Genomic DNA, 27,248 nt, shown 5'->3' with positions numbered 1-27,248 from the left:
ACTTTTCCACTTAAGGCTGAACAGTTAGAATAAGACAGCATAAATTGATTGTGTTTTGCAAGTTGAATAAGGGAATAGAAGGTTTAAAACAAAAAAGATACTTAGCAGGAATGAAATTCTCAATCCCAACTCTATCATAATTAGGGTGTAGCTCTACTTCCCAATAGCTATTTTATTTCTCATTCCCCGTTGCTGCATATGGGGAATCGGGCATAGCTACATGCTATGCACAATTGGTCATGCCCGTTGATTTGATGACGTAAATTGTATACCGTGAATGTGTTTTGGATTGTTAGCTCATTATGCATGCAATATGTGAAAAATATGAAAATGTTGCAAAGAGCATATATTCACATTGATTAGAAGTTTAAGCGTGGAATATTACAGACAAACATTCCAAAAGTTTGTTGTTGTACACATGAACCACGGAGGCTAGTGCATTTAAGTTCTCCGCCCCCAATTGAAGAGACTTCTTTCCACAGGAAAGCATTCACGGCAGAATGCAGCCTTTTCCGCTCTCCGAAAAGAACAAAGTGGATGGGCAATGGTGAATGAGGAAATTTTAAATTTATAATCTGTTGGTTCAATCATTAATGAGACGAGAGAAGCAAATTTCAATAACATCCTCAACAGTGGGATTGAGATTTCAAACCATATGAGGTACACATTATAATAAAAGAACAGACTAAAATCAACTTTCTTTGAATCACCCAAGAAATTAGTCAAACTCAGTGCCTAAAATCGACAAATTGAAGAAAGAAAGATAATGCTGTAAATATTGGACCCTTGATATAATCCCTCATACTTTTGGACCTTTTCCCGTAAATATTGGACATACGCGATCACCTGCAAGCATACATTACTGGTCATTCACCATAAGTATTATCAAGAAAACAAATATATAAATTGGTCCTTGTCTTTCTACATCGCAGGATCTACCTCCAACAAAAATGATCTCTCTTATTCTCACTATAGGGTATGAGATGCCTTAATATCTGAAATCCAAAAACAAAAATTAAGCACCCATCTGTTTTTGTCAGGCACAGTCTAGTCTTGTTGGAATATGAATACTGCATTCTAACAAAAATTAAGCACCCATCTGTTTTTGTCAGGCACAGTCTAGTCTTGTTGGAATATGAATACTGCATTCTAACACTGAAGGCCTAGACCTAAGAACCACGGATATACTAAGAAGGGACAGACACATGTGCTGAACACTCGTTTGAACTTGTCCCATTTTAAATTTATTCTTTAGGACAGGAGTTATAGCGATTCAAACACTTAGACAGCAGAGTCCACAACGTCTATAAAATGTTTTAAACCATGTCATCTTTTCAGAAGTTTAAAAGCTAAGTTTGTCGCTTTTCCACATTCTACGGTTTATTTTTGTCAGTGAGGAATTGCATGACAACTAAAGGTAATACTTTCCGCAACCTAAAACCTCTCATTTTTGCTATCTTAATCAGCAAATCATTTCTCATACACACCAATGATAACCCTATCTCCTGAAGCATACTTTATTAAGTACATTGAAAAGCATTTCAACAGTAATCATTCTCACAGTCAGGGCCCAACCATGATGCAAAATTGCTCTCGAAAACTTATAGTGCAATTCATTTGAATAGAATAAGCCATCATGCCTATTACAATTGTGGACCATTATCTCTTCATAATTAGAACTACATAAAGGGAAAAAGGTTTACAATTTTTTCAGTAAGAAATTGAATTATAAGAGCATCTAGGGGATGCCTACACCAAACAAAAGACAATGCTAACCTCAAGAAGGGTGAGAAGGGCTGTAAAAAAAAGTATGCACCGACTAAGGCACAAGCACCTTCCAAATTTGTTTGGCAACAGAATTCAAAAGTCTAGGTCAGGGGAAGCAACCCTCAGAAACCAATTACGCAATACATTAACATACGAATTCTTTTCTCGGTCATTCAAAAGGATTTTATTACGCTCTCCCTAGATAAGGAAAACGATGCACAAAGGGGTCAGAGACTCAAAGGTCATGTCTTTATTCTTGGTTTACCCACCTAAGAATAGACAACTTACCCGCAGCGTCAAATTTGTAAATTCACAAAGTTTGCTTCCTAGTTCAAATTTGTAAATTCACAAAGTCTAGTAACTGGTACATATAGGAACCAAATTTCAGGCTGGGATTCGGAGGAAAAGAACCTACCTAACCAATCTAGAGAGCTTGATATTACATTATATTTTCCATATATGGTATTTACTGTGCTCATTTCAACCGAGTCCGAGAACAATAACAATCCATCTAAACGGACTTGTAGGGGTTCGATTTGACGGGACCTTGACCGTAGTTCTGGTTAGGCTCCTTCCTCCGTGGGTCCGCACTCTTGCTGCTGGAACTGCAATAAGTCACTAGGGCTGGAGTAGCCCAGTGACCCTCCGACGATCAAGTTAGATCTCAGGGGAAGAATGTAGGTCTAGGGTTAGGGTAGGGTGGCTTACCTCTCTAGGTGAGTATCCCTTTGTATTTATAGACCTAGATTTACTTGGCCTCCAAGCTAGCACGTGGAGGATACGCTCGGGTAACCGTCTCATGTGACGTCATATATGACGAATGGAGCAAAGTGGTTACGGAGCACATGGCCAGATCTGATCTCAATGATTACGCTCGCCACACAATCCTCATGGGCCCCATCTGGTGTAACTACTTCTCTTAGGCGGCTTCGGGAACACTGAAACAGATACACTCCGTGTTGTTGATAATTACCGAACCAAGCACAGGGGTCTTATTACCGAGCGATAAACTGAACAGCACATAGGGACCATTGGCTTTTACCTAGTTGCGGTCCAGCCCCTCAGGGCATTGGTTCAAACCACTTGGCTCAGTTACCAAGATAGTAACCGAGGCCACCACAGGACTTTTATCGTTGTCATTCCAAATAAAATGAAATAGTTTTTCCTGTAAACATGTTCATGCCTAGCCTAAAGAAGCTCTCACTCTGCCCATTACAATGTCTGCACAACTTAAAAGACCAGTAGATTGTGAGAGATTGAATTTTTTTTAATGAACAGTCTAATCAATTCAGCTCCACCAATAAAAACTCAATTGAATGGAAACAGGAACAAACCAACCTCTCATTTATCTTGCACCTTTGGTGCTGCTTTGTGACTGAATGCTTGGACCATGTCGCATTGGCCTTCTTCTTGTTCTTCCCATCTGTGTACACAATAAAAAATCCATGTTATAGCACCCAAATATATCTATGTATGCACACAAATATATCCTATGTATGCACACAAATACGTACGCATATAATAAATAGGTATGCATTAAATGCACCTTTATTATTGGAAGAGAGACCTCTCTTGGAAACCATCTCTTCGTCCTCTTCTTGTTGACTCTTAACTGATTTCATGATATTGTCAAATGGGTATGACCATATGAGGTATTGTTCTTGTGCCTGTACGAATTTTCGAAATTAATAGATCATGAAAGAGAAAACAAACCCAAGTGAAACAACACAGAGATGAGAGATCTATCAGCATTTACCTCAAAGAGGTGCGTTGATTGTTGGAGAAATAGACATGGATTCGATGCCTATTGCTATTTTATTGAGAGAATTGGTTAGTGGGAGTTGGGAATTAGGCGAAACTCTCCTGGGTTGAAACATTCCTGGGGGTGCGTGTGTGATGACTTACAGAGGCTATTTTCCGGGAAGCTTTCCAACATGGAGTCTCAAGTCTTCCAATATGGTTATTTTTCTATCAATAGAAGATACAAAATGCTATGCATCTGGTCCCTACAGCAAGTAACGGGCTTCTTTCAGAATAATGAAGTGCAAAAAACAAAAGAGAAACAGCAAACCAAAATACGAAGCTTTGACAGAATCATCAAAATAAACCCCCCCCCCCCCAAAAAAAAAAAAAAAGGCCCCAATTAAGACTTGTTTCCATCTAAAACCACAGAAATAAGATCAAGAAATATGTAAACTATAAATGCATGTATGCATCATGTATGTATGTGTAATATATGCATAGAAATTGAAGGGGGTAATGGGTAAGGCTCAGATCTATGTATGATCGAACGAGAAAGAGAATCTGACTCTGCCATGGCTGTAACGATAGTTGCCCATAACGTTCTTCTACAAACCCTCTGTGTGCCCCGTAAAGAAATGGGTCAGATCCTGATCTCTGAAATTCTACTTTCCGAAACTAATCCTCACAGCCTATGAAGCACGGATACTCTATTTTGGCCTCCGTATCGCGTACCGTACACATATCGGATACGAATACGCTCGGATATGTTCCGGATACGTATCCGATACATTTTTTTAGAGTATCCTGTTTTTTATTTTATTATTTGGTATTTGGATACATTTCGGATACACGCGGGGGTAAATATGTTATTTCTTAAAATATATGGGTTAAACTGCAATTAGGGCTAGATATATGTTTCTTCTCCCTATCGATTAGAAACGAAAAAACGAAAGAAAAAGACAGGAAGAAAGAAAGCGATTCCTCTCTATGGTCTCTAATCTCTCTCTCGGTCTCACCTGTAAGTCTCTCTCTCCTCTCTCATCTCTCTCGTCTCCCTCCTCTCTTGCCTCTCATCTCTGTCGTTGTATGTACAGTGTGTGTGTGTATATATTACATACTGTGTATATGCAGTATACATATTACATATATATATATATATATATATATATATATATATATATATATATATATATATATATATCGTCTCTCTCTCTCTCTCTCTCTCTCTCTCTCTCTCTCTCTCTCTCTCTCTCTCTCATTTTTTTTAAAAAAAACAGTCAGTATGACTGAGACTGAAACCCTTATTATTGTTTTTTTTAAACAGTACATGATGGATTCTATTGTTATTTTAATCATTAATTAAATTTTAGGATTTTTTTTTATTTAATTTTATATTCAACGTATCCCCAGCGTATCGTATCCTACTTTTTGGAAAAATCACATATCCACGTATCCGTATCATATCATATCCGTGCTTCTTAGCTCATAGCCTTATAGCTATCACGGCAAAACCCGAAAGGGATTGGCCTCGCGATCAATGCCCATACAATGCCCCATACTTCATGGCAAAATCCCAAAAGTATACAATACAGCTACAATAACTTACTGTAGCAGCAAAAAGTCGACATTGCCCCCAAGCTCTGGTCTTGAGGCTCCCCAATCAAGGGGCTCAATTGGAAAAATCAGGCCAAAGATTTGGCGGACAAGAAATTGAGTTTCATGCTCCTTTATTGCGGTGTGTGGCTCAATTGGTAAAAGGTTCAGATCAGTGCATGATCGAACGAGAATCCAACTCTGTCATTGCTGCAACAGTTGCCCATAAGAGGCTCCTAAAGACCCTCTGTGTGCCCCGCAGAGAACGGGTTGGATCCTGGTCTCTAAAATTCGGCTCCGAAACTGATCCTCACAGCCTTAAAGCTATCGCAGCAAAACCAGAAAGGAATTGGCCTCGCAATCAATGCCCCATACTTTGGGTTTGCTTCTTCTTCTTCTTAGGTGTCGGTTCAAAAATCTCCCTTAGTACAATGAACTACCCAAAAATCAAGAACTACAAAGCTTTGGCAGACAAAATACAAAAATACAAAAAAAAAAAGTGGAAAAAACGAAAAAGAAACAGTAAACAAAAATACGATGCTTTGGCAAAATCATCAAAATCCCCCCAAAAAATGCCACAATTAAGACTTGTTTGCATCTAAAACCACAGAAATCAAATCAAGAAATAGGTAAACTGTAAATGCATGTGGGTATCACCTATGTACGTATGTATGTGTAATATATGCGTAGAAATTGAAGGGATAAAGGGTGAAGGCTCAGATCTGTGTATGATCAAATGAGAATCCGACTCCACCATGGCTACAACAACAGTTGCCCATAAGAGCCTCCTACAGACCCTCTGGGTGCCCAGCGAAATCTGTCAACAAAGATACGAACATAAAATTGAGTTTCATGCTCCTTTCTTGCGGTTTGCGGATAATTCCTCCACGGCAACCAGAATGTGGAGTGCTAACTCTTCTAAATTTGTGAAATTCATGGGAGGGTGTGCAATTTTTTCTTAGATTTCCAATTGGACACGATAAATGTTGTTTTAGTAGAAGACTTCACTATGGAACTATGTACATGTCCAAGACTATCATTCTATACCTATGTCTGGCGAAGTTTAAAAGAGCTGCTTCCGGTTCTTTTCTGTTCTGGAGTTCTGTGCGCATGTTGTACAGCTTCCTCCTACAGGTACTACAACTGAGGTGATAAAAATAATCTGAATAAGCTAATAGTTTGGAAGACAAAGGGTGAAAACTACACTTTCTTCAAATGCCATTTCACAAATAAACCAATACGAAAATGAAAGATCAATTAATCAAAAGAATTACCAAAGAAGATCACGGTTAGCCTCTTGCTTCAAGCCCGCTAAATTATCACATGCTTTGGTAAAAACATGGTAATTCATTTCCATCAAGTAATACTCTACTGATTAGCATAATAAAACCCCTCTTTCAAATATTTGGTTAGTTATCTCCATTTCCTGGGAAGATCATATTTATATAGCAAATTAGGGTTCTATTTCCATTCTAGTATTTCATTTGACGGAAATAACAGAAGTCGTGTGTATTTCAACCATATCAAAGAATTCAGAGCCACGCAATCTCATAAAATCATATTTTTTCACCATCAAAAGCATATGGGGGCAGAATTAAGAAATGATTGAACTAACATATATGTGCCATAATAGGATGACAATAAATTTGTTTGCAATCTAAACTGGAACAAAAGGTGTTTTTATTGTTGGACTAACCATATCGGATCAACGTGCTGCAAAGTGATTCTTATGCAATAGTCAAAGGGATTCTTGAAATGTAGGATGCATAAAGTCTTGTAAAAAAGCATAATTTTCTTTTCCTTTAGCCTCTTTTGGTCGAAAAGAACAATCCAAATACGGTCTAAGCAATCTAACAGGCAATACAGTAATTTCATCTTCCATTTTCCTTTTTCTCTCTTTTTTTCTTTAAACTAATCCTACTAAAATTTACCCACTAACAACTTTGACGAACTGAGATCACAACAAGAAATTGAAAAAGACAATATATGGGAGAAGGGAACAAACGTCACAAAGAAACCGAGACGACTCCACACTGAACATACTGAACCGAGACGACTCCAAACGGAACATACCTCAGGCTCCGTTCCAGAACACCTTCTTAAAAAATAAGTACTTATTTCACATTTTCAAACTCAAAAATAATATAAATGAAAATTTTTTTTTCAATTTTTTTTTCACCGTATAAAAGATCTCAATGAGATCTATCAAACAAGATCCATATTGATAGAAAATTTATTTACGTAAACACATGATTTTTGAGCTTGAAATTGCCTTCTTAAAAAATAAGTACTGATTTCCGTTTCCGGAACGAGGCTTCAGTCAGAAACTTTAAGGAGCTTACTGGGTGGGTAAGAGCAGCAAAGACTATACCAGTCCTGCTTGTTGAGTAAGAGATCTTGCACAGTGTCTCAGCTAAGCATTTTTTCGCCTTTTCTAGCTCTAGCCTCTCCTTGTAGATGACAAAGGGAGAAGAAGGTGTTCACCTGCGAATGAAGGTATGACAAGAAGGTGCTAAGGTAAGAAGTTCAATACTCAAGTACCAAGTTGGGTTTTGGAAGTAAACACAAAAAAAACTGGGTGCAATTACAACTGAACTTCCAAATAGAGCACGAGTTCTCTTTATTTCTACTGGAAAATTAAAAACCAAGGTCCAACTACCTCCATTTCTAGCTAGAAAACCACACCATACCCAATTGGGTCCTGAAGTTAATCTTCGATTACTAATTAATATCAACCGATTAATTGTCGATTAATCACTCGAAGGCGGCCGACCGCACGACTAGAGCCTAGCAACTTTTAGAACATTGATGATGGGCAAAGGGAAAGATAGAGGTTGGAAATGAAGACAAAAGAATAAGGAAAACAAAGAAGTGCCGCCTCTACAAAATACAAATAGTGTGCACATAGGAAGGACCTTTGAAATGCTAGCTTTCTGTGAATGGATTCCTTCAGCATGCTATGACAGTTCGTCGCAGCAGCATCTCAAGATTTTGAGAAAAAAACCTTGTGGCAATGAAGAGAAACCATATCCTTTTCCAGTCTGTGTAACACCAGAAGATGAGACGGGGGATGCTGATGGTGTTTTATTTGTTCCGGGAGGTGCCACACCATTACCAAAAGCATTTTGCCCCATATAATAAATGTTGGAAAGGAGAAAAGGGAAAGGATAAACTCTAATATTCCATGCAAATGCACAGGATATCTACAATACATGGATTGTGGAAAGGTGTTGGGTAAGGGTATATCATGTATATCTCTATGTCGGATCTATGCAGTTTTCATATCAAGGATACGAGGACATCACAAAATACTTCTTTTCCTTGAGATATTTCTTTCATTGTGACGTAAAATGTGAATTTCTATATAAGATGTGAAGACAAGTATTGCCCGTAGCTTGTGGAATTTCAGAAGCATTTCCATGGAAAAGTAGATTCCACAGCAAACATTAACACCAGTAATGAGTTATGAATGAAAAATGAAGCATGATCAGTCGATCACAACAAAATAGTTTTCAGATTCTAGAAAGCGTATGTGATTCATCAAACATCTGGTTAATAAAGCCATCAATGTGACCCTTGAAAGACAGTGGAAAGTACCATGTTGTTGGAAATGGAACAGAGGTCCCAACTGGCAGTGTCGATCCCATGTTTCCCATCTGTCTCAAAGGCAGAAATAAAATGAGTATTCAGACTCCATACAAACAATAAAAATGAAGACTTTCATATATTCTACCTGCTGCATGTATTTCAATAGCTCATTATTTTCAGCAACAGGTGTCATCATTCCAGGAAATTGGAACCCAACGTTCGGCCAGTTTGGGGTGCGCAAGGTTGTACCATTTGCCCCTGGTGGTTGGACATTTCCAGCAAAATTTGGCAAAACACCACCTGATTTAGTTGCAGCAGCCATAAGAAGGGACTACGGCTGCAACATAGCAATTTGCAAAGCAAACAAGGTATATGATTAGATACACCGACTTTGAAAGTAGTAGTTTAGCAGGCAGTAAAGTAATCCACAAAAGTTGTCGTTGTTGGTCTACCATTTGTTCGTAATATAGAATTTACATATCAACCATTAACCACAAACTGCACTTCATATATTACCACAGAAACAAGACTTCTTCAAATGATTAAGCCACTCAGAAATTTACCTTATCAAAAAGGCTCATAGTATCAGTTTTAGCATCTTTTTTAGGCTTTTCCGACACCGCAGAAACTACAGAAGGGGAGTCTTGAAACAGATCTTCAATACCAAAAGAAGAATGCGTCTTCTGAGCATCTGGTTCTGTGGAGCCAGATTTATCAGCTGCTGATCCTTCAGCAGCCGTAGGAAATGGTCAAGAGCCGGGATTAACAATAAATACACCGAAAGTAAAAACAATCTTGTTCAAATGAGGCAAACACAGACTTACATTGAAAACCTACCCATGCATTATCATCCGCAGAGGCAGCCTCTGAGCTATTTACACTAGGACCATCCATTGAAAGCATGTTGAAGAGATCAATAGCAAAATCAACTTTCAGGGCAGAGACAGCTAGACTACATTCTACCGCCTGCTTTATTGATTTAGAAGACGCCCCTATTGGTTCTGACTTCTTCTCAGTGATCTGTTGAGCCTTTGGCGGTGGGGTAACCTATATTCAAGCCAATTAGGAAAGGCTCACCATTTCAAAGCTATAAGGAACACAAACAATGAAAGATTGTATTCAGCAGACTAGTTTAGGTCCTTTAGGAGGTCCTTTAGGGGGTACAGGTAAACTAATCCTCATAGTAGCCGGAATGGTTTGCCTTGTGCGATGTTCTTGAAAGTTTTTTTTCCTTTCCTCAGATGGATTTTCAGAATTGCTACCATGGTCATGTCCGCTCCTATCCCCAGGTATCTGCTGCTGCACAGAAGCCTTGTCTTCCAGAGCTCTAGCAGGTGACTGTGTTGTTGTCTTTAGGAACCCATCTTTTATCTTCATACCTTAATTAAAACATTCTAGGACTTTTCCACTTAAGGCTGAACAGTTAGAATAAGGCAGCAGAAATTTATTGTGTTTTGCCAAGGTGAATAGAGTAATAGAAGGTAAAAAAAATAACGAACTTAGCATGAATGAAATTCTCAATCCCAACTCTATCATAATTAGGGGTTAGCTCTGCTTCCCAATAGCTATTTTACTTCTCATTCCCCATTGCTGCATATGGGCATCATACTATCAACAACCGCTATTTTTCCTAATCTGGGACCGACATAGAACAAAAGAGTTGGGCTCATGTATTCAAGAGAAGCTTACACTAGATAAATGCAACCTGTTCAGGAAGCCATGAGTCCAGGGTAGCAGATCTCACCTGTGAAAGAAACCATTGATAAAGATGCATAAAATTGCTTTTAAGGGACCCAACTAATAGACATTCTCAATGTTATTGTGCATATTCCAGTCTCCTATAAAAGCAAATCAATGCACAAACTATAACCTTCAATATGTGGACTCCAAGACTTCTGTGGATTCCAGAACATTGCATGCATATCAAAATGCCCAAATTAACACTAGCCCACCGTGGACCCCTGCATGAAAAACGAGTCAATGCCAGACTCAAAAATCAAAACAGAGCAGTTATTTTCAATCAATAGCATGTAGCTACTTCACATGTAAGGAACTGATTTCATTGTTTTCTAATCTTGGTTCTTCCATATATAATATATTAATATTAATATTTTCATAATTTTGCTATCGACTTCATCATTTTTCATAGTTTACATAAACGTACTTGCATTTGCAATCAGCACATTCCCTGTTCTTTGGCAATTTAAGAAGCCCTTCCAGCATCTGAGGATGACAAAAAAACAAAAACAAAAAAAAACAAAGTCAATTGGTCAAATGCATATAAATTAAAGGCTCCTGGCTATGGAGAAAGAATGGCAAGTAGCCAACAATGGAAATTATGTTTCTTAAAGGAGGCGGGGGCCTTCAATCATGACGAACCAATCAGAAGGGCCAAGGCCTCCGATATTATATATCCCAAGGCCAAAAACAGGCACAACAAAAGGTAACTTCCAATAAAGAACCGAACCAACAATAGATGAAAATCTTTCTTTACTTTCTTTTCTTTTTTATTTCTATTGTTTGCAAAGGCCCTTTGGGAATTAGTTAGAAATTTGCAGAAAAAGACAGTGTTCAAGAGTCAAAGTCCTTCACAGACGCATCGAATTCAGCACCAGACTACAGTACTGGACTATGGCATGATTGGCATCCATAATAGCCTGACTTCCCTCACCAACATATATCCACTTAGGGTCCTACACTACCAGCTAAGATTTTGAATTATTCCTTTGTTTATGCTAACTCACTCTTTTTCTATACCCTCTGAGAGCATCCAAGTTGCATTCCTTGATTCAGAACGAAGTGAAGCTCAGAGATTCGAACTATTGGAGAATAGAAACTGATAGCATTTATGGCAGGCAATAGAATCAATAGACGGGCGGTGGTGATAGTCATGCAAAAGCTGCAGCAACAGTAAAGGAGTAAGTCATGGGCATAACTTTCTGTCTCAAAATAAAGGATGGGAGACTAAGAGAGAACGTGTCCAACAAATGTTGTGCATACACCTCCATGACATCAGCATGATAGCGCATCAAGAATAGCATTTTCTGCCTCCCTTGTGAGTTTGCAGAGGGAAATACTTCAATTCTCTTGTTATCAACCGGATGACGCCCAATTTTAAAGAACCAAGAGAACGTAAGTCAAGCGAGAACACTTAACCATGAACTAAACAAATTAATCTTTGGTATTCACCATACCCAAAGAATGAAATCTTATGGTCTGCATTAAATTTCCATGTGAATCACAAAGGAAGGAAGATTCTGTGAAACAATCAAGCTCCAAACAAAACACTATATGCCAGGTATAATGACAAAATAACACATGCAGTAGAAGTATGACCTCTTAAACATAAAGAACAGAAGAGTTCTCAATATCAAATGACTGCACACTTCAGATACACATACATCAAGTAAGCCTTATCAGCAAACAAACCTCATCCGCAACCAAATTTGGTTTCCCTTCAATTTATGGAGCAGAAAGAAATTTTCAACAGGCAGCAAATCAGACTAATGGGGACCACAAGGCCCAAGATCACCCACACCTACATGAAATGGGATGGAAAAAGTAATCTTTATTTTCCCTCTCTTCCTTTCTTGTGTTCATTTAGTATTTACAATGGCCATCCGGCAACACAGACTCTGTGACTTGCCTAGAAAATCACGTAAAGAAGGGACCCACACACTTGGTGAAAAAAAAACTTTAAATGTATGAAAAGCTGGAAGGTTATTAGACATTCAGGTCAAGATGTTTAAGAGTATTATTGTATCCCCAAAAAAATGCTTCCAACAATTAGTGATGTTCCACAAACTACAAGTAACCATCTAATTAACTGATGATATGATTTTTTATATGTACTTCATTATAATCTATGTGCAGGCCAAGTTTATAAGTACCAATGGAAACGACATTCATTGTTCACCTAAGAACAAGAATCTTACAAAAGTTCTATTTTGATTTTATAAACCGTCAATGAACCAGCTATAAGTCCAAGTTAATACTTAAAGTCACAAAAAAAAAAAAATATATATATATATATATATATATATATATTGTGTAAAACTTGTCATTTCATCGAAATCTTTTATTGTAGTACTATATCTAAAAATCCATAACATTTAAACCTTGAAAATCTGAAACCCATTACAAAATTCACCAAAAGTCATGAGATGCTAATGAAATCCTTGTTTTTTTGTCACGCCATGAAATGTAAGTTCAACTAAAAGAATAGAAAGAAATGATCTGCTTCTAATTTACCAAAGAATTCAAATTAACCACCAACACTCCGTAACATACCATAAACTTTACAAACTCCAACCACAAAATACAAGTTTTTCCTTCCATTCACCAAAGACAAAGTCACAAAAACATATTTCTAGAGTAAAATCTTGGGTTATTTACCGAGACACCCCTCAACGTTTACCCGTTTTTCACAGACACCCCCTCCATGAATTCTCGCTACGGCAAGACCCCCTCTGTTATCTCTACTTTACCCGTACACCCCTTCTGGTAGAGTTCCGTTAAGTTCTGTTAATTTTTTTACTGAAATTAATTCAAAAGTAATAAAATGTTCCAATATTACCCTCAACCATATTTCCTCTCTTCCCTCAATCCTTCCGCCGCCCCACCCTCCTCTCGATCTCCGACGCCGCCACCCTCCTCCCCCTAGCGACCACCCCTCCGCTCCCCCCTACTGCTCTCCACTGCCGCCCATCACCACCACCACATCCAGCCACCCAGAACCACCACATCCACCATCGTCGTTCATTCACCACGGCCAAACACCACAATCAGCAAGTTTCGTGCACTATTCATCAAATTTCGAGCAGATTCAGCAGGTTTTCGAGCACTGTTCAGCAGGTTTCGAGCATATTCAGGAGGTTTTGAGCACTGGGCTGTAGATTTTGAGTCTTATGCAGGCTGTTTCGTTGAAAAATGCATGATTTTGAACTCGACTCAGGCGTTTTCATGTTTTGGAAGGTTGATTTGGAGTGGGTAGGGTTCAAATTAGGTTTTTGAAGTCAATTTTGGGATTTCAAACCAGATTGAGGGAGTTCAATCCAGTAGGGAGGGCTGGGTGGCTGCGATTCAGGTTTCTGATGGACTGGGTGGCTGCGATTTAGGGTTTTGGTGGACCAAGGGGCTACGATTTAGGGTTTTGGAGATGTTAGGGTTTCGGTGGCAAAAACAAGGACGACGGCGGCAACTAGATTTACGGCTGTGGTGGTGGTGACATGTGAAAACAGGGACGGCGATGGCGGCTAGATTTGCGGCTGTGGTGGTTTCCACTCGATGGAGACCAGGTAGGCGCTCTCGTCGATGAAGACGGTGCGGCCACCGCTGCCGCAATTGAGGGCGTGCCAGAGGAGGGTCTCGTGGGTCAGGCCAAAGACGACGAGGTTGCAGTTGGGGCAACGGCGGAGGACGGTGGCGACGAATTTCAGCTCGGCGGAGGAGAGGCGGTTGGCGTCAGTGGAGTTCGAGATGGAGGTGTAGTGGAGGAGGGCGTCGAAGATGGGTTCAGATAAGGAGGCGCCGCCGCCGTTGGCGGTTGTGATGGTGGTGGGAGCGGGGGTTTTGGTGGTGAGGAGAGTGAAGAGGGAGAAGAAAGTGAAGAGTGAGGCGAAGAGGAGGAGATAGATGCTGTGGGGAGTGGTCGCGGAGGTGGTGGTTGGTCCACCGTGTTTGGTTAGTGAAGAGGGGTGGCCTTCATTTTTTGGAAAGAGAAAGTAATGAAATGCAGAGTGATTACTAGAGTACTACGTGAGGACTTGTTTGTATATATATGTAAGGGTAAAATGGACTTCCATTCATTCCGTCCAATGGCGTTAGGTCCCTCAAATGAAAACTTTAATGAGGGGGTCTGGCCATAGCGAAAATTCGTGGAGGGGGTGTCCGTGAAAAACAGGTAAATGTTGAGGGGTGTCTCGGTAAATAACCCTAAAATCTAACACTATCATTACATGTCCAAGTCAAAAACATACATGTAGTCACAATGGTGACCTCCAAGAACCACACTTAATAATAAGTCCTCCGACTACAAAATATAAGAGAATATAAGAGTTAGTTCAACCACCGACTCCATCAAGCTTGCTCTAGCCTTTGAACCTATAAGGTAGGGGTGAGCACAACCGCCCACAAATAATCTACTAAACACTAAAATATGCAAGTGAACATGTCTTTAAAGTATGAATGCTTGTACCCATGTATCCCATTTTATTAAACTCCACAATATACTAGCTCGACACAATTCATAATAAATATAACCAAGTCCGAAAAGATGAAACCAAAATTCTTTAAACATAAAACAAATCAAATTATTAAACTCAATTACGAGAAAATAATAGCACATAAAACCAAAAGTCCAAGCTATCAGTGTTGTGTACCAATCCTAGGCTACTGATCAGGTCCTAAATCATCCAAGTTTATGGGCTACTAACCCAAAGGCCTATGGGGCAACTTATCCTGCATGGGTTTACGGACTATACACCAACGGATAACTCGTTATCCATATGTTTCTGGCTACACAACAAGAATAAAATGGCCAAGTTAGCCTCCAATACATGGCTCACTACCCCATTAACTAGTATCACATCCAAATCAATCCAAACCCAGCATATAACTGGTATCACTATCAAATTCTTAACCTTTACCAAAGAAATCAAGGAAACCCAAATATCGAAAATCAAATCTCATAGACTTACATATAATTCCTCCTTTTCTTTCCTTAATCAAATCAACTCCTTAACTACTTTCCATGTTTTTCCAAAATAAGACAAACTCATAAATAAACCTTCCAAACATGCTCTCCATAAAACACCCAACAAAAATTCAACAACTTAGTCGAATAGGGCTTTCACGTACACTAGTATATGAAAGTGAAACATAATTCTCATATTAAGAACCATAAATACTCATAGGCATAATACTTCTATCACATTATAACAAACACTAAACCCATCAATTTCAATTCATATGTGAGGTATCAAACTTGTACCGTACAACACAAATTAGGGCTTTTTCTTGATTATCATGCTTAAACACTTAACAATAATAGTTTTCATACATGATAACTTGAATTTTTAAGATATTAGTAGAAAACCCTACCTCAAGAGAAGAAAAACCCCAAATGCTAAGTTAGTTTGTTGAAATCCTTAAAGAGTACTCCAACTCCTAGTCGTGCACCCAAGTCTTGATTGTCAAAATAGATGGGAAAAGGAGGGAATTCAATAGATTGGGAGTGGGAGAGTGTGAGTAGCTGAGAGAGAGGGGGAGAGGGAGAGCTGAGAGAGGGAGAAGGGAACCACATCAAAAAAGGAAAAGAAAAGGAAATGGGGGAGGTCGGGGACCTTCTGATCTCAATTTGGTATATATATGTAAATATTACACCACACCCCTCTCAAGTTACTTAGGCCTTCCATCAACTTCTATAATTTATAAGTAGCTACAGTAATACCCCAAGTGCTATAAAAATAAATAGTAACTACTCGTAAAAGTTACCCACTGCGGGTCCCCAAACACTCACATCCTATGGCCCACGAACTCGGCCCCGCACGACCAAACATACACAAACATATATATATAAAAAAATCCACTGTTCACAAAATTATCTAATTATATTTCCACGTAACAACATCAATAAATAAAATAAATTAAAATTAGACACGGATCTCTACACCTCATGTCAGAATGCAAATCCATGTTCACAACTGAGATTTGATAACAACTAAATGTGTAGAACATAGAAAATAATTAATTTTATAATGGAACCTACATATCATGTGACTGCATGACAGATTAACAAAAAGGGATACCAGTCTATCTTCACCTATGACATTTATGGCATTAGCAATGTGAATATTAGGCAAAATTCAATAAGTCACATACCGAAATGGACCTAAAAACTTCTTTTTATCAAGTAGATCAAATTCCACAAAGAAAGGCAATAAGGGAATGGCACCTGCATACAGAAAAGCGGAAAAATAAAAAGGCCATATACACTTCCATGACTAAACTTTAGCTCTACTAAGTCCAAAAAGTGGGCAAATAGTCCAACCTGAGATTACACTCTCTAAGCTCACAGCAATGCAAAATGCTAACAAAAGACTTGTAATCCTATTCATTGGACATTTTTGCCTGAAAAATGACGTCCCGCTTCGGCCTCTCTCCAAGAAACCACGTCAAACATAACGGAATCGTCACCAAATCATTCTCTTTCACTTTCAGACCCTAGGACCACGCCAACAAAAATCTCCCCTTGGGAGACACACACCACAAAGAAAGCAACCTTTGCCTAACACAACCCACCAAGAAAGCTACCTTTGCCCAACACATGCTACAAACAACCAGCCAAGAAGGCACGGGTTAGATTAAATCCTCAACCAACCACTGAGCATAACATATAATCTCTCTATATTTGCCAACCTTGTCACTTCCTAAGTCTCTACAACGCCAAGTATACCAGCACATGTGCTCCTCACCTAATCACTGGTAATTCGCCAGTGAATCACCCTCATCAATGACGAGGAACGAAACTCTCCGCTGTAAAAGCATTTACTACCTCAGTCCCAAAAAAATTGTCCGGTCCTAAAACGAGAACCAATGCATTTTGTGAAAAAGTTGCTTATACATGGGTTTTCTTCCTTTTAGTTCCCTTGCCTTGCCTCACCCATCCTCTCCACCATTTTTCTCATTAAATAAGAAAAACAACAAATGAGCATCAGGTAGAACCACACCACAAGATATAGAGCTGAGCCACCATAAAAGATTAGTAGAAGAGAAGCAACTCAATTATGATGGGCAAAGGGAAAAATAAAGGAGACCTCAAAAGAGGAGGTCCAATTTAGACGAGAAAAGGCGGGTTTGACCTATACCATGAACTTGCAAAAGGGGAGACGTGCCTAGACTCAACAGGCAAAGGAGATAAAAAGGTGAAGCAATATAAAACACAAAATACAAGCCCTCATGAAGCTAACAGAACACGTTAAACTCATTAAAAGTAACACCCTAACAATAGTTGTTTCCAATAAGAGATTCCGGACGTAAAGATAGATTCTTATATAACCACAAAAGTGAAGCGACCACTCCATAAAATGAACACCAAAGAAACCATGAGTACTAACCTTCTCGCCACCACTCAAGAGGGATATTGCTATCAAGCATATTAGCTTGAAATTCAAACGCCCAAGGAGCCCCTTAACTAGGGCTGTCCAGATTTCCCGACCGACCGACAACCTGACCAACCCGAGTACCCGACCTGAAAAAACAAAGGCCACAAGTAAACACTTAATGATTCACAATCAAAATGGAAAAGAATAAAAAATGACTGTTAGAGTAAACAATACTCCTATGAAATGCCGAAGAACCTAGATTACAAAAAAATGAAAATTTGAAAGCGAGTCCCAGAGGTACTAATGACTGAAACCCTGAAACCCTATTTCAGTGCCGAAACAAAACAACATAGGAAAAGGGAAACCCTAACACGCTAGGAAACCTGACTCGTTGAACACCTAGACTTTAAAGGGAAATCTAAAGAGGGGATTAATGACCGAAACCCTACATTAGAATAGAACGTGAATTCACCAGAGCAATTTTTTTTTTGAGCAAGGACGATCAGAGGAATCAAGTAAATCGAGTACTGATGACTGAAACCCTATTCAAAATCAAACCAGAGACAGGGAAACCCTAACACGCTAGGAAACCTCACCCAGTCGGAAATCAATAGCCTATTACAGGGATTTGCGAGAGGGAGTGATGACTGAAACGCTAGATTGGAACAGATTAGCACTCCAACAGCCTAGACACAATCCTAGCCAAAATGCTTAGGAAAATTGTGATTTTTCTAGTTTAGCTAGCCATTCAACATATGGGTACCCAATAGCCTAAACCAAATGCCATTTGTACCAAATCAATCATCTCTCCGCTGCAACACAAACCCATTCAACAGAGAAAACAAACCAGTCAACAAACCTCAACCCGCAAATACAAAATCAAACCTAAGAACCAAATTAAACCCACAAATCAAATCCAGTCAACAAATTGAAGTTTTTTTTTGATCTGCATCAACAAATTGAAGTTGAAACCCACAAATTCAATCCAGCCGACACACACATACATACACGTGTGTGTATATACACACACACACCATTAAAATTCCAAAACCCACCGGGAAACTCGCCGGGAAGTCGACGACGGACGAGGGCGGGAGAGGCACTGTAGCGTGGGTTTTAATTCCGGAATCCGCCGTCGTCGATTTCTCCAGATCCACGTTTCTGCCGTCATCGAGGGCCAGGGAAGCTGCTTGGTCTGCGGAGAGAGAGAGAGGCGAGGGCAAGCGAGGCTGGAAAATCTCGCCAGAACAGGCAAGGCGTTTTGGCGGCGGATTAACTAGCGAGCCGGAGACAAGGCCGTTGGGTCTGGCTTCGGGAGGTTTTCCTCGCCAGTTCGCCGGAAATCTCCAACTGAGGCTGTTGGAGATGCTCGACGTTCACCGAGGAGAGAGAGAGGGGACCGTTGGAACTTGGAACCGACATGAGGGTTTCTCTGAGTTGTGCGCTGGGAGGGAAGGGGAAAATTTGACTAATTCATTTTAAATGTTTTCAAGTGTGTTTGGCTATTTAAATTGCCGAGTATTGATTTTTTTTTTTTTTTTAATGATTGCCGAGCATTGATTAAACCACTCAAACAAGCAAGTGATGTGACAAGTATGGCTTCCAACCATTTCTTCCTCCTCCATAGCTCATCCCCTCGTAAATTCTCAGCATAAATTATGGATGGATTTTGAGGTAGGAAAAATCAATCTACGACAATCCATCTAGTTTTGTGACAATTATGCCCCTCTTCATCTGCTTATTGAGCTATGCGACGACAGAAAAAAAAAAAAAGGGCTAGTGTGTTTCGTCTGGTTCGATGTGCCCATTTGCAATTTCTTGCGATTCTGGGTTAGGTTTTCGATTTCGATTTCTTGCAATTTCTGGATTAGGGTTTCGATTTCTTGCGATTTCGATTTATGGCTTAGGGTTTTAAGGAAGGGGTACTGCAGTTTTAGGGAAGAAGAAAATCAAGGGAAAAGTAGCAGTCAGGGAAAAATGATTCTGACCCTTTATTTTCTTATTTCCAATAGCTAAGGCGGCAGACCACCCCGCCTTCCAAACCCTCCCTTTTGTTTGGTTTACCAAAGATTTCATTTCAATTGTATAACATTATCTCTCGAATTTATTTATCGTGGATCATTCAATGGAATAGAGTTAAAAATTTAGTATGACTTGTTGGCTTATCAATATAACTCATGTTTTTAAACAAAGGACAAACCCATGTATTTATATATTTAATCATTTAAAAGAATAAAATTTTATACCAAGAAATCAACAATCAACAAAAATAAAAGGTATTAAAAATATATAAAACCAAAACTGAACATTTTTATAATTTTGACATGTCATATTTTTTAAAAATAAACATGGATAAAAAACACAATAAAAAAACAAATTCATAATTTGTTAATATTATTTAATTTATTAGTAAAACTAATTACTATCGCTTAAATGTGAAAAATAATTATATTTGCATTTATATATATATATATATAATGTAATACATAATTAATTAAGTTTGGAATTGAACAAGGGCAAATTTGTCATTCAATAGCTTTTTACATCATCCGCTCTTCCATATCCCCCAACTACTGCATGTGCCTTCAGTCGGTATTCAACAAATTATCCAATTTTGTCCCTCTAACCTCTTGAAGGCCAACACAACATTCGCAGAATTTGAACTACGCAAAAAACATTAGTTGAAATATATTCACCGATTAACTTGATACCAAACATAAACAAACTAACAGTTGTAGTTGTAACGCCCCGATCTTCCAAGAAACTTTGGAAGCATTATAAAATAACTTCTTAGGGAAAGTTTTGCTCCTTTAGTCATAATTAAGTACAATTTACTCAAAATAGAGGATTAATTATTACAACCCCTGAATAAATTTTCTTGAATCAAAATACATTAAGTCTAACGAATTTATCAAACAATTTCAAAGCCGACTCTAGTCTTGTTACAAATCCCAAGCAATACCTGGTTTTAGTCTCCGCCCCTGGGGTCTCTCCTAGAAGATACTGGTCTGCTACGGGGCCCACTAGTTTATCTGCAAAAGAGATCTGGCTTGGGCGGGGCAGGGTGTAAGTGATGAGATCTCACCCAATAGAATAATCCAACTCATCTATCCCCTTACTTTACAACTAGCAAGTAAGCAATAAAATATTGATGCGAAAGACACAGCAGGAGAATAATACATAATCTTTTTCTTACTATCCTTTAATCTGATGTGTAATCTAAGATCTTCTCCACAATATCCTTTCCTCCCCAACCGCTAGCCATGATGCACTGTCCCATAAGATCACTCACTTTTGCTTGTCATGATTACACCTAAGTTATCTGTCGAACGTGCATTTTCCACTACAAACAAATGGGTAGCTTATCATGCCTAGGGTTTGTCTCAAAAATTCCTAACCACTAATCATGAACTATCCCATGGGATCACTCCTTCTTGTCTTTTCCTAACAAGAGGGTAGTTTACCATGCCATTCCATGACTAAGGTTTGCCACAATAATCAACATTGGCCCCAGTTAGCACCCATCTCAAATCACAACTCGAAAATCCGTCTGGAGGCAATCTCTAGCATCTCTATGACTTTCCAATTTATCCTTTACCTAGCAACGTCTAGGTGAATTCCGCTCACATACCATCCCATGAACCTAGGTTCAATCTAGCAAGTACCACAATAAATCCATAATAGCTCAATTAATAAACATGATACATTTCAATGTGAAAGCAAGCATAACAATTGATATTATGCGAGTAAGTAAACACATAGGTCATGTTTGGTAACCATTCTATTTTCTGTTTTCATTTCCAAAATTTAAAAAAATTAACCTTGGAAGTTTGTTTGGTGCACTACTTTCACTTACAAATTTTGATAATCACTTTCACTATTTGTAAAATTTCTGGAAGTTGAAAAACCATGCTTTCACTTTTCTGCAAAAGCAAAAATCGGCTGCCAACCCACGCGAGATTGAGCTTCTTTTTTTCCGGGTCTTTATGATAGCTTTCTTCTCCATCTTCCAAATTTCACACTCTCTCAAACCCAACCTATTGAAGGCATTGATCCCATCAGTTGAACCCTCATCTGGCCGAACCTTATGGACCACCTTTGTCGCCCCCACCACCTGAACTCTGTATAAGTTGAGCAATAGGGTTTCACATCTTCTCCATTTCAAGGAAAAGGATGGGCTAAGACTATGTTATTTTAGGTCTTCACCCGAAAATTAAAAAAAACCACCTAATAATCCCGTGGTCCAGTCATCTTTTGCTTCTTTTTTTTAAAACTGATTGACACAAACATATTTTTCGCTTTCACTTTTTTTTAGGAAGAGTAGAAACTAGTTTCAGCAAATAGAAAATAGGAAACATAAAAGTGGTAGTGTTACCAAACATAGCCATAATGTTTTATGATTAAGCCGATGCCCTTTAAGTTTTGTTGAACGCGTAAATTTATAATCCTATTAAATCTAGATTTGAATACATAGCATTTCTAATAGCTTAGAAAAACATTTTCTTCTATTTTATTAATTAAGTCGTTATACTTATAATATTCACAATCGACCCGAAGTTAACTAGATAAATATATACACATACCTTAATGTATACACAAACTAATCTGCCGGGCATTACGGTTTGTAAATTTTGATGCATGAATTCATCGCTTTCCACTTCCTCACATTAAAATTAAGGGTGGCAATTGGCAAATTGAACCCAAATTTATTAATTAATTCAAACCCATCCGCTAACAAATTAACCCAATCCAACCCATTTGTTAGCTAGGTTAGAATGAGCAGCTGGCCTATCACTTTTCTACATATAATCTTTGAGTAGAGATTTTTTTTTTTGAATGACACAGTACTTGTCATAAATCAGAGAGGGAAAATTGTCAAAGAATCTTCATAATTTCCTTTTATGACAATCACATTATAGTATTGCAAATTCAAATTAGATGGGATCATGGGAGGGCTGTATTAGTTTATTTTATAAAATTAGATGTACTAATAACTATATTAAATAGATAAAAATATTAGAATAATTAACATGAGACCTTAATAGGAGTCCTAATGATCCTACGCAACATGTTCGGGCATCCAAAATCGGGTCCGGAAGGTTGCGAGGTTATTTTAAATAAAGATATTACCGAAAGTAAAATAATTAGTTAATAAATAATTTAATTAATAAAATATATTGAGGTTAACAAGATCTTATCTTAGGAGTATAAAGAGGCTAAAAAAAATTATATGGGCATTAATAACGTGGTTCGTAAGGTTGCAAAGTTATTTTAATTGAAAACTTTGTAAAAATAACAATAAATAGATAATTTAAATATTTTTTTTTGATATTAACAAGTTATCACCTTTGAGATGTAAGGAGTCTAGGAAAAATAGTTTGGGTATCAAAAACGTTGTTCGGAAGGTTGCAAAGTCTTTTTGATCGATTTTTAAACAAAACTGAATGGAGTTCGCGGCCGGAAGCTCTACCGCGGTCCGCCAGAAAATGTTTGGACCTTGCGGTCCTAAGGTTGCGGCCGCAAGGTTGAAGTGCAGAATCGATTTTTGTTGTTGTTTTGCTATGGTTTAAATGCATGGGTCCATTTGAGACATATGGTTAAGCTTAAAAATACTTAAATATAGTTAGAGAGGAGATGTATAGGATTATAATACCTTGGATTGGTTGAATTGATTCCAAAACCGAAATCTTTGAATTGGGGAAGATGACTTCTGGTTTGGCCGTGGGGGAACCTTGCGTTTGAATTGATACTTGCTTGTAGGAGTGATTGGTGTGGTCGAATTGAGTTTCGATTGGGTCTAGATACAAAATCCACTTTTCTCTCTCTAGAACTCCATTGATTGGAGCTTGAATTGCTTTCGATTTTCTCTCATTTCTGACTCAGTGGTGTGTGAGGAGATGGTGGTGTGCTCATGGGTCAATGGAGAGGGGTTTATAAAGGTAAATTTGGGAGAGGTTGGATAAGATTACATTTATGGAGGTTGGGTTCTTGAGATTAGAAATGGATGGAATAAGGCCAGATTCAAGGTTAGAGGGAAGCAGGGGGTGGATAAGAACGAATTGAATTCCGATTTTTCTTGGGGATGAAGGAATTTTTCAGTTTATGCGAGGGGGAATGAATATGGTTTCTTGGAGAGAAAGAAAGGGAGAGAGAGTGAGCTATGGGAAATGGAGAGCTATGGGAGAGGGAGAGACAGAGGGAGAAATGACTGGAGGGAGAGAGGAGGGGTGCATGCATGTGTGTGTGTATATATATAGGTGTCCTGATCTTTGACGTATACTCGTATCCCGCTGTGGCACCAGAGTAGTCGCCAAAGAGAGGCAATTATAGACACCCCAAATTGAGACTCCTCGAACTACCTTAGATCTCCAATGATGATACGGGACAGAACCGTAAATTTGAAGGCTTGATCAAAGACTTTTGACAATCCCAGAACCTGATCCCATCAACTACCGAGCACAAGGCATCACGTGTCCAGCGCAAAGCACCAACTATCCAGCGTAAAAGATTCCAATAAACTCTCCAGCGCTAGACACTCACTCTCTAGCATTGGGAATAAATTTGTGTTACTGACAGCTTTGACTGTTGCAAGAATCTCATCATGACCCTACAAAGCATCGAGCCGACTCTAAGCCTACACAGATGTTCCCCCTCCTTTTTTCCTTATAAATAGAGGTGTCTAAAGCCATATTCAAGGACCCCACCCCACTCCATAATACAATACACAACACACCCTTCCCATCCTTGAAACTCTTTTCTCTCTCTAGAATATATACATGTTCTGAGTTTTCTTGAAGAAAAATATAAAATGTCTTATATTTGAAGAGAAAAATTCCGTTTCCATCCCAAAAATCTCTATTTCTTCAAATACTCCACCATAATAAATCTTCTTTGTCATTTTATCAACTCCAAATGACCTTCAAATCAACCAAACCGAAGCTCAAAGTCTTGTCCAAGCGTTCAAAAGGTAGTAAACTACCTGCATTTTCAGTTTCTGTTCATTTGAGGAAACCAGAAACCCAAAGCAAGGCTACAAGCAGGCTAACGCGATCATGGGTTTTGCTTACGAAAAAAATGTGATCGCAATCGTGGGTTTATCTCCTCTTGAGCTCGCTGATCATTTCAAATATCAGTGGGGTCTAGGGGCTTTTACGTCCATTTCTAGCCTTTATTATTTGTTTTCAATACTCTTTAATATTGTCTTTTATTGTTTAGAAATACCTCAAAACATTCTCGAAAAGCTACCATTCATGCATTTTATCAATTAATCCACTGTTTGGATAAAAAAATAATAAAACATTTTCAGAAACTGATCTGGACAACTGCTTTGCATTGGACACTGATACCCCAGCACAAAGGAGTTGCCCCGGAAGGTGTTTTGCGCTGGGCACTAAATCCCCAGTGCAAAGGAGTTCCCCCCTCATCTTCTGCAGAATTTCGACAATTTGCATTCACGTCACTTATAACATGTAACTTTCTGTTCTATTTCACTCTTGTATATACTGTACACTCTAGCACATGCCTACACTGCACAATCAACTTGTTATGTGTTTAAAAAGTTAAAATATAAGCATTTTTCAAAATCCCACAAGTATTTAGTAAGACTGGTCCTTGTATCGGGCGAGAAGGGTGCCGAACAAAAGCCTTCCCTTCTCGTAGCTTGGCTTCCAAGTCCAAAATCTCTGGTTCATTTTCAAATTTGAATATCATTTTCAAGTTTTAGGTTTCTCGGGTGACAAACCATTTTATAAAAACCCAGGTGGCAACTCTAAAATCTTCGAAATCAAGCACTTTGGCAGAATTTTCTAGGCGGGTTGCCCACAAGTACCACTTGTCTAAGTGATGCAGTTATTATTTTTATCAAGCCCGATCAATCAAATTAAGCCACTTGGTGAAATAAATAATTGTACTTCTCTTCATATATAATTGTCTTTCTTAAAGTAATAAAAGAAAGATGGATAGTTATCAAACTACAATTATTTATTTTACATTAAATAGAGAAATAATTAGAGAGATAAATACAAAGGAGATTGGATTTTCCATAACTCTCCATCTCACCTCTCAAATAATAGAGGTGCTCCCTCTCATATTTTTCTACCAAGAATCAACACATTCAAGCATACAAGTTCCAGAGCTCTGAATATCAAAGCTCTCAAGCCCTTCAGAATTATTCAAGTCTGCATCCAACAAGAAGTTCTTCATATCAAAGCCTCAATGTCTTGAAGAACATTCAACCCAAGTCATCATCTTCTTCACAAATCTTGGAGAAGATTTCATCATTCGAGAGATCAAGCATCAAGCTCTCGCTTCAACAATAGAAAAAAGGAATCAGCGAATTAATTTCTTTGCTTAGAAATTCATCAGAGATTGTAACCCCAAATTCTTCGATCAATGAAATTGACTTTGATCAGCATCTTTCTCGTCGTTTTCGTAGACTCAAAATTTTTGTTCAACAGTAATGAGATTAGGGTTGTTTTGCATCTCAAATTTTAAACCACCTTCAAACCCATGGGATGTGATTAAAAATAATGACACCCCTATAAGATGGCCAATCCGGTGGATTGGGGGGACCCGTAGTCCCCTGGGATTGCGAGTACCAATCCTACAAGGCAAAACCAAAACAAACATGAAATATGAAAGTCTCATGCACCACCTTCATAATCTCATCCCACCTCTCAACCCTGCCATCAAACACACCCTATAAGAGCATCTCCAAAAGTTTAAGCATTTTTTTTAGCCATTTTGGTTAGAAATTAAGGTTTAGCTAGCCTCCAAACAAGTGCAATACCCAACAATCTAGCCATTTGGCTCAACAACAAAAACCATACATACACACACCCATATATATATATATATATATTATATATATATAAAGAGACTGGGAAAAAAAAAGTAGACAGAACAAAAAAAAAAAACAAAAACAGACAAAACTTTGTCCTTTTTGGGTAGGGTTCTGCTCAGATTTACCCCCAGCCTACTATGGCCAACAATGGTGATGAAGGCCAACGACGGCGACGACCAGAACGATGGCCGGATCCGAGAGAGAGAGAGAGAGAGAGAGAGAGAGAGAGAGAGAGAGAATTAGCGAGGCTCCATACCTCGCTAGTTATGGCGAGGTCTCGAAGCAAGGGAGCAAATGGCGAGGTGGTTGTCGTGGCTGCTGGGTGTGCTATTGGACGATAAATCTCGCCAGTTTGCCGAAAATCTACAATAACCGAGGCTGTTGGAGATGCTCTAAGAAGAGAACAAAACGACATAGGGAAGCACAAAATCCTTGCGATCGGTATGGAAGACGATATGGATGTATATCTATATCTAAGCTATACGACTCCCTGTATCCTATATATAGTACTCCTCGTAGCAAAATACATGTATGACCGTAGAACTTTTAAACCTTATTCCTTAAGGTTTTTGAATTTTGAATTCTAATCATTATCATATTTATTTATCAAC

At 38.5% G+C, this 27,248-nt stretch overlaps 1 protein-coding gene across 1 annotated transcript; it reads right to left on the bottom strand.

The window, feature by feature from the left end:
- Positions 1-3,313: 3,313 nt before the first annotated feature.
- Positions 3,314-19,254, bottom strand: LOC131313990 (ADP-ribosylation factor GTPase-activating protein AGD5-like). Its single transcript, XM_058342484.1, is given in 11 exon segments — positions 3,314-3,434; positions 9,255-9,418; positions 9,516-9,738; positions 9,820-10,033; positions 10,035-10,070; positions 10,191-10,281; positions 10,381-10,435; positions 10,562-10,652; positions 10,856-10,914; positions 17,808-17,941; positions 18,851-19,254. Coding segments are annotated over 8 exon segments (771 nt in total). The 5' UTR covers positions 17,808-17,941; positions 18,851-19,254; the 3' UTR covers positions 3,314-3,434; positions 9,255-9,416.
- Between the last annotated feature and the right edge of the window lie 7,994 nt (positions 19,255-27,248).

Source organism: Rhododendron vialii, chromosome 13a (genome assembly GCF_030253575.1).
Source record: "Rhododendron vialii isolate Sample 1 chromosome 13a, ASM3025357v1".
Classification (NCBI taxonomy): Eukaryota; Viridiplantae; Streptophyta; class Magnoliopsida; order Ericales; family Ericaceae; genus Rhododendron; species Rhododendron vialii.
The sequence above is the reverse complement of the archived record's forward strand: the minus strand, read 5'-3'. Positions and strand labels throughout refer to the sequence as shown.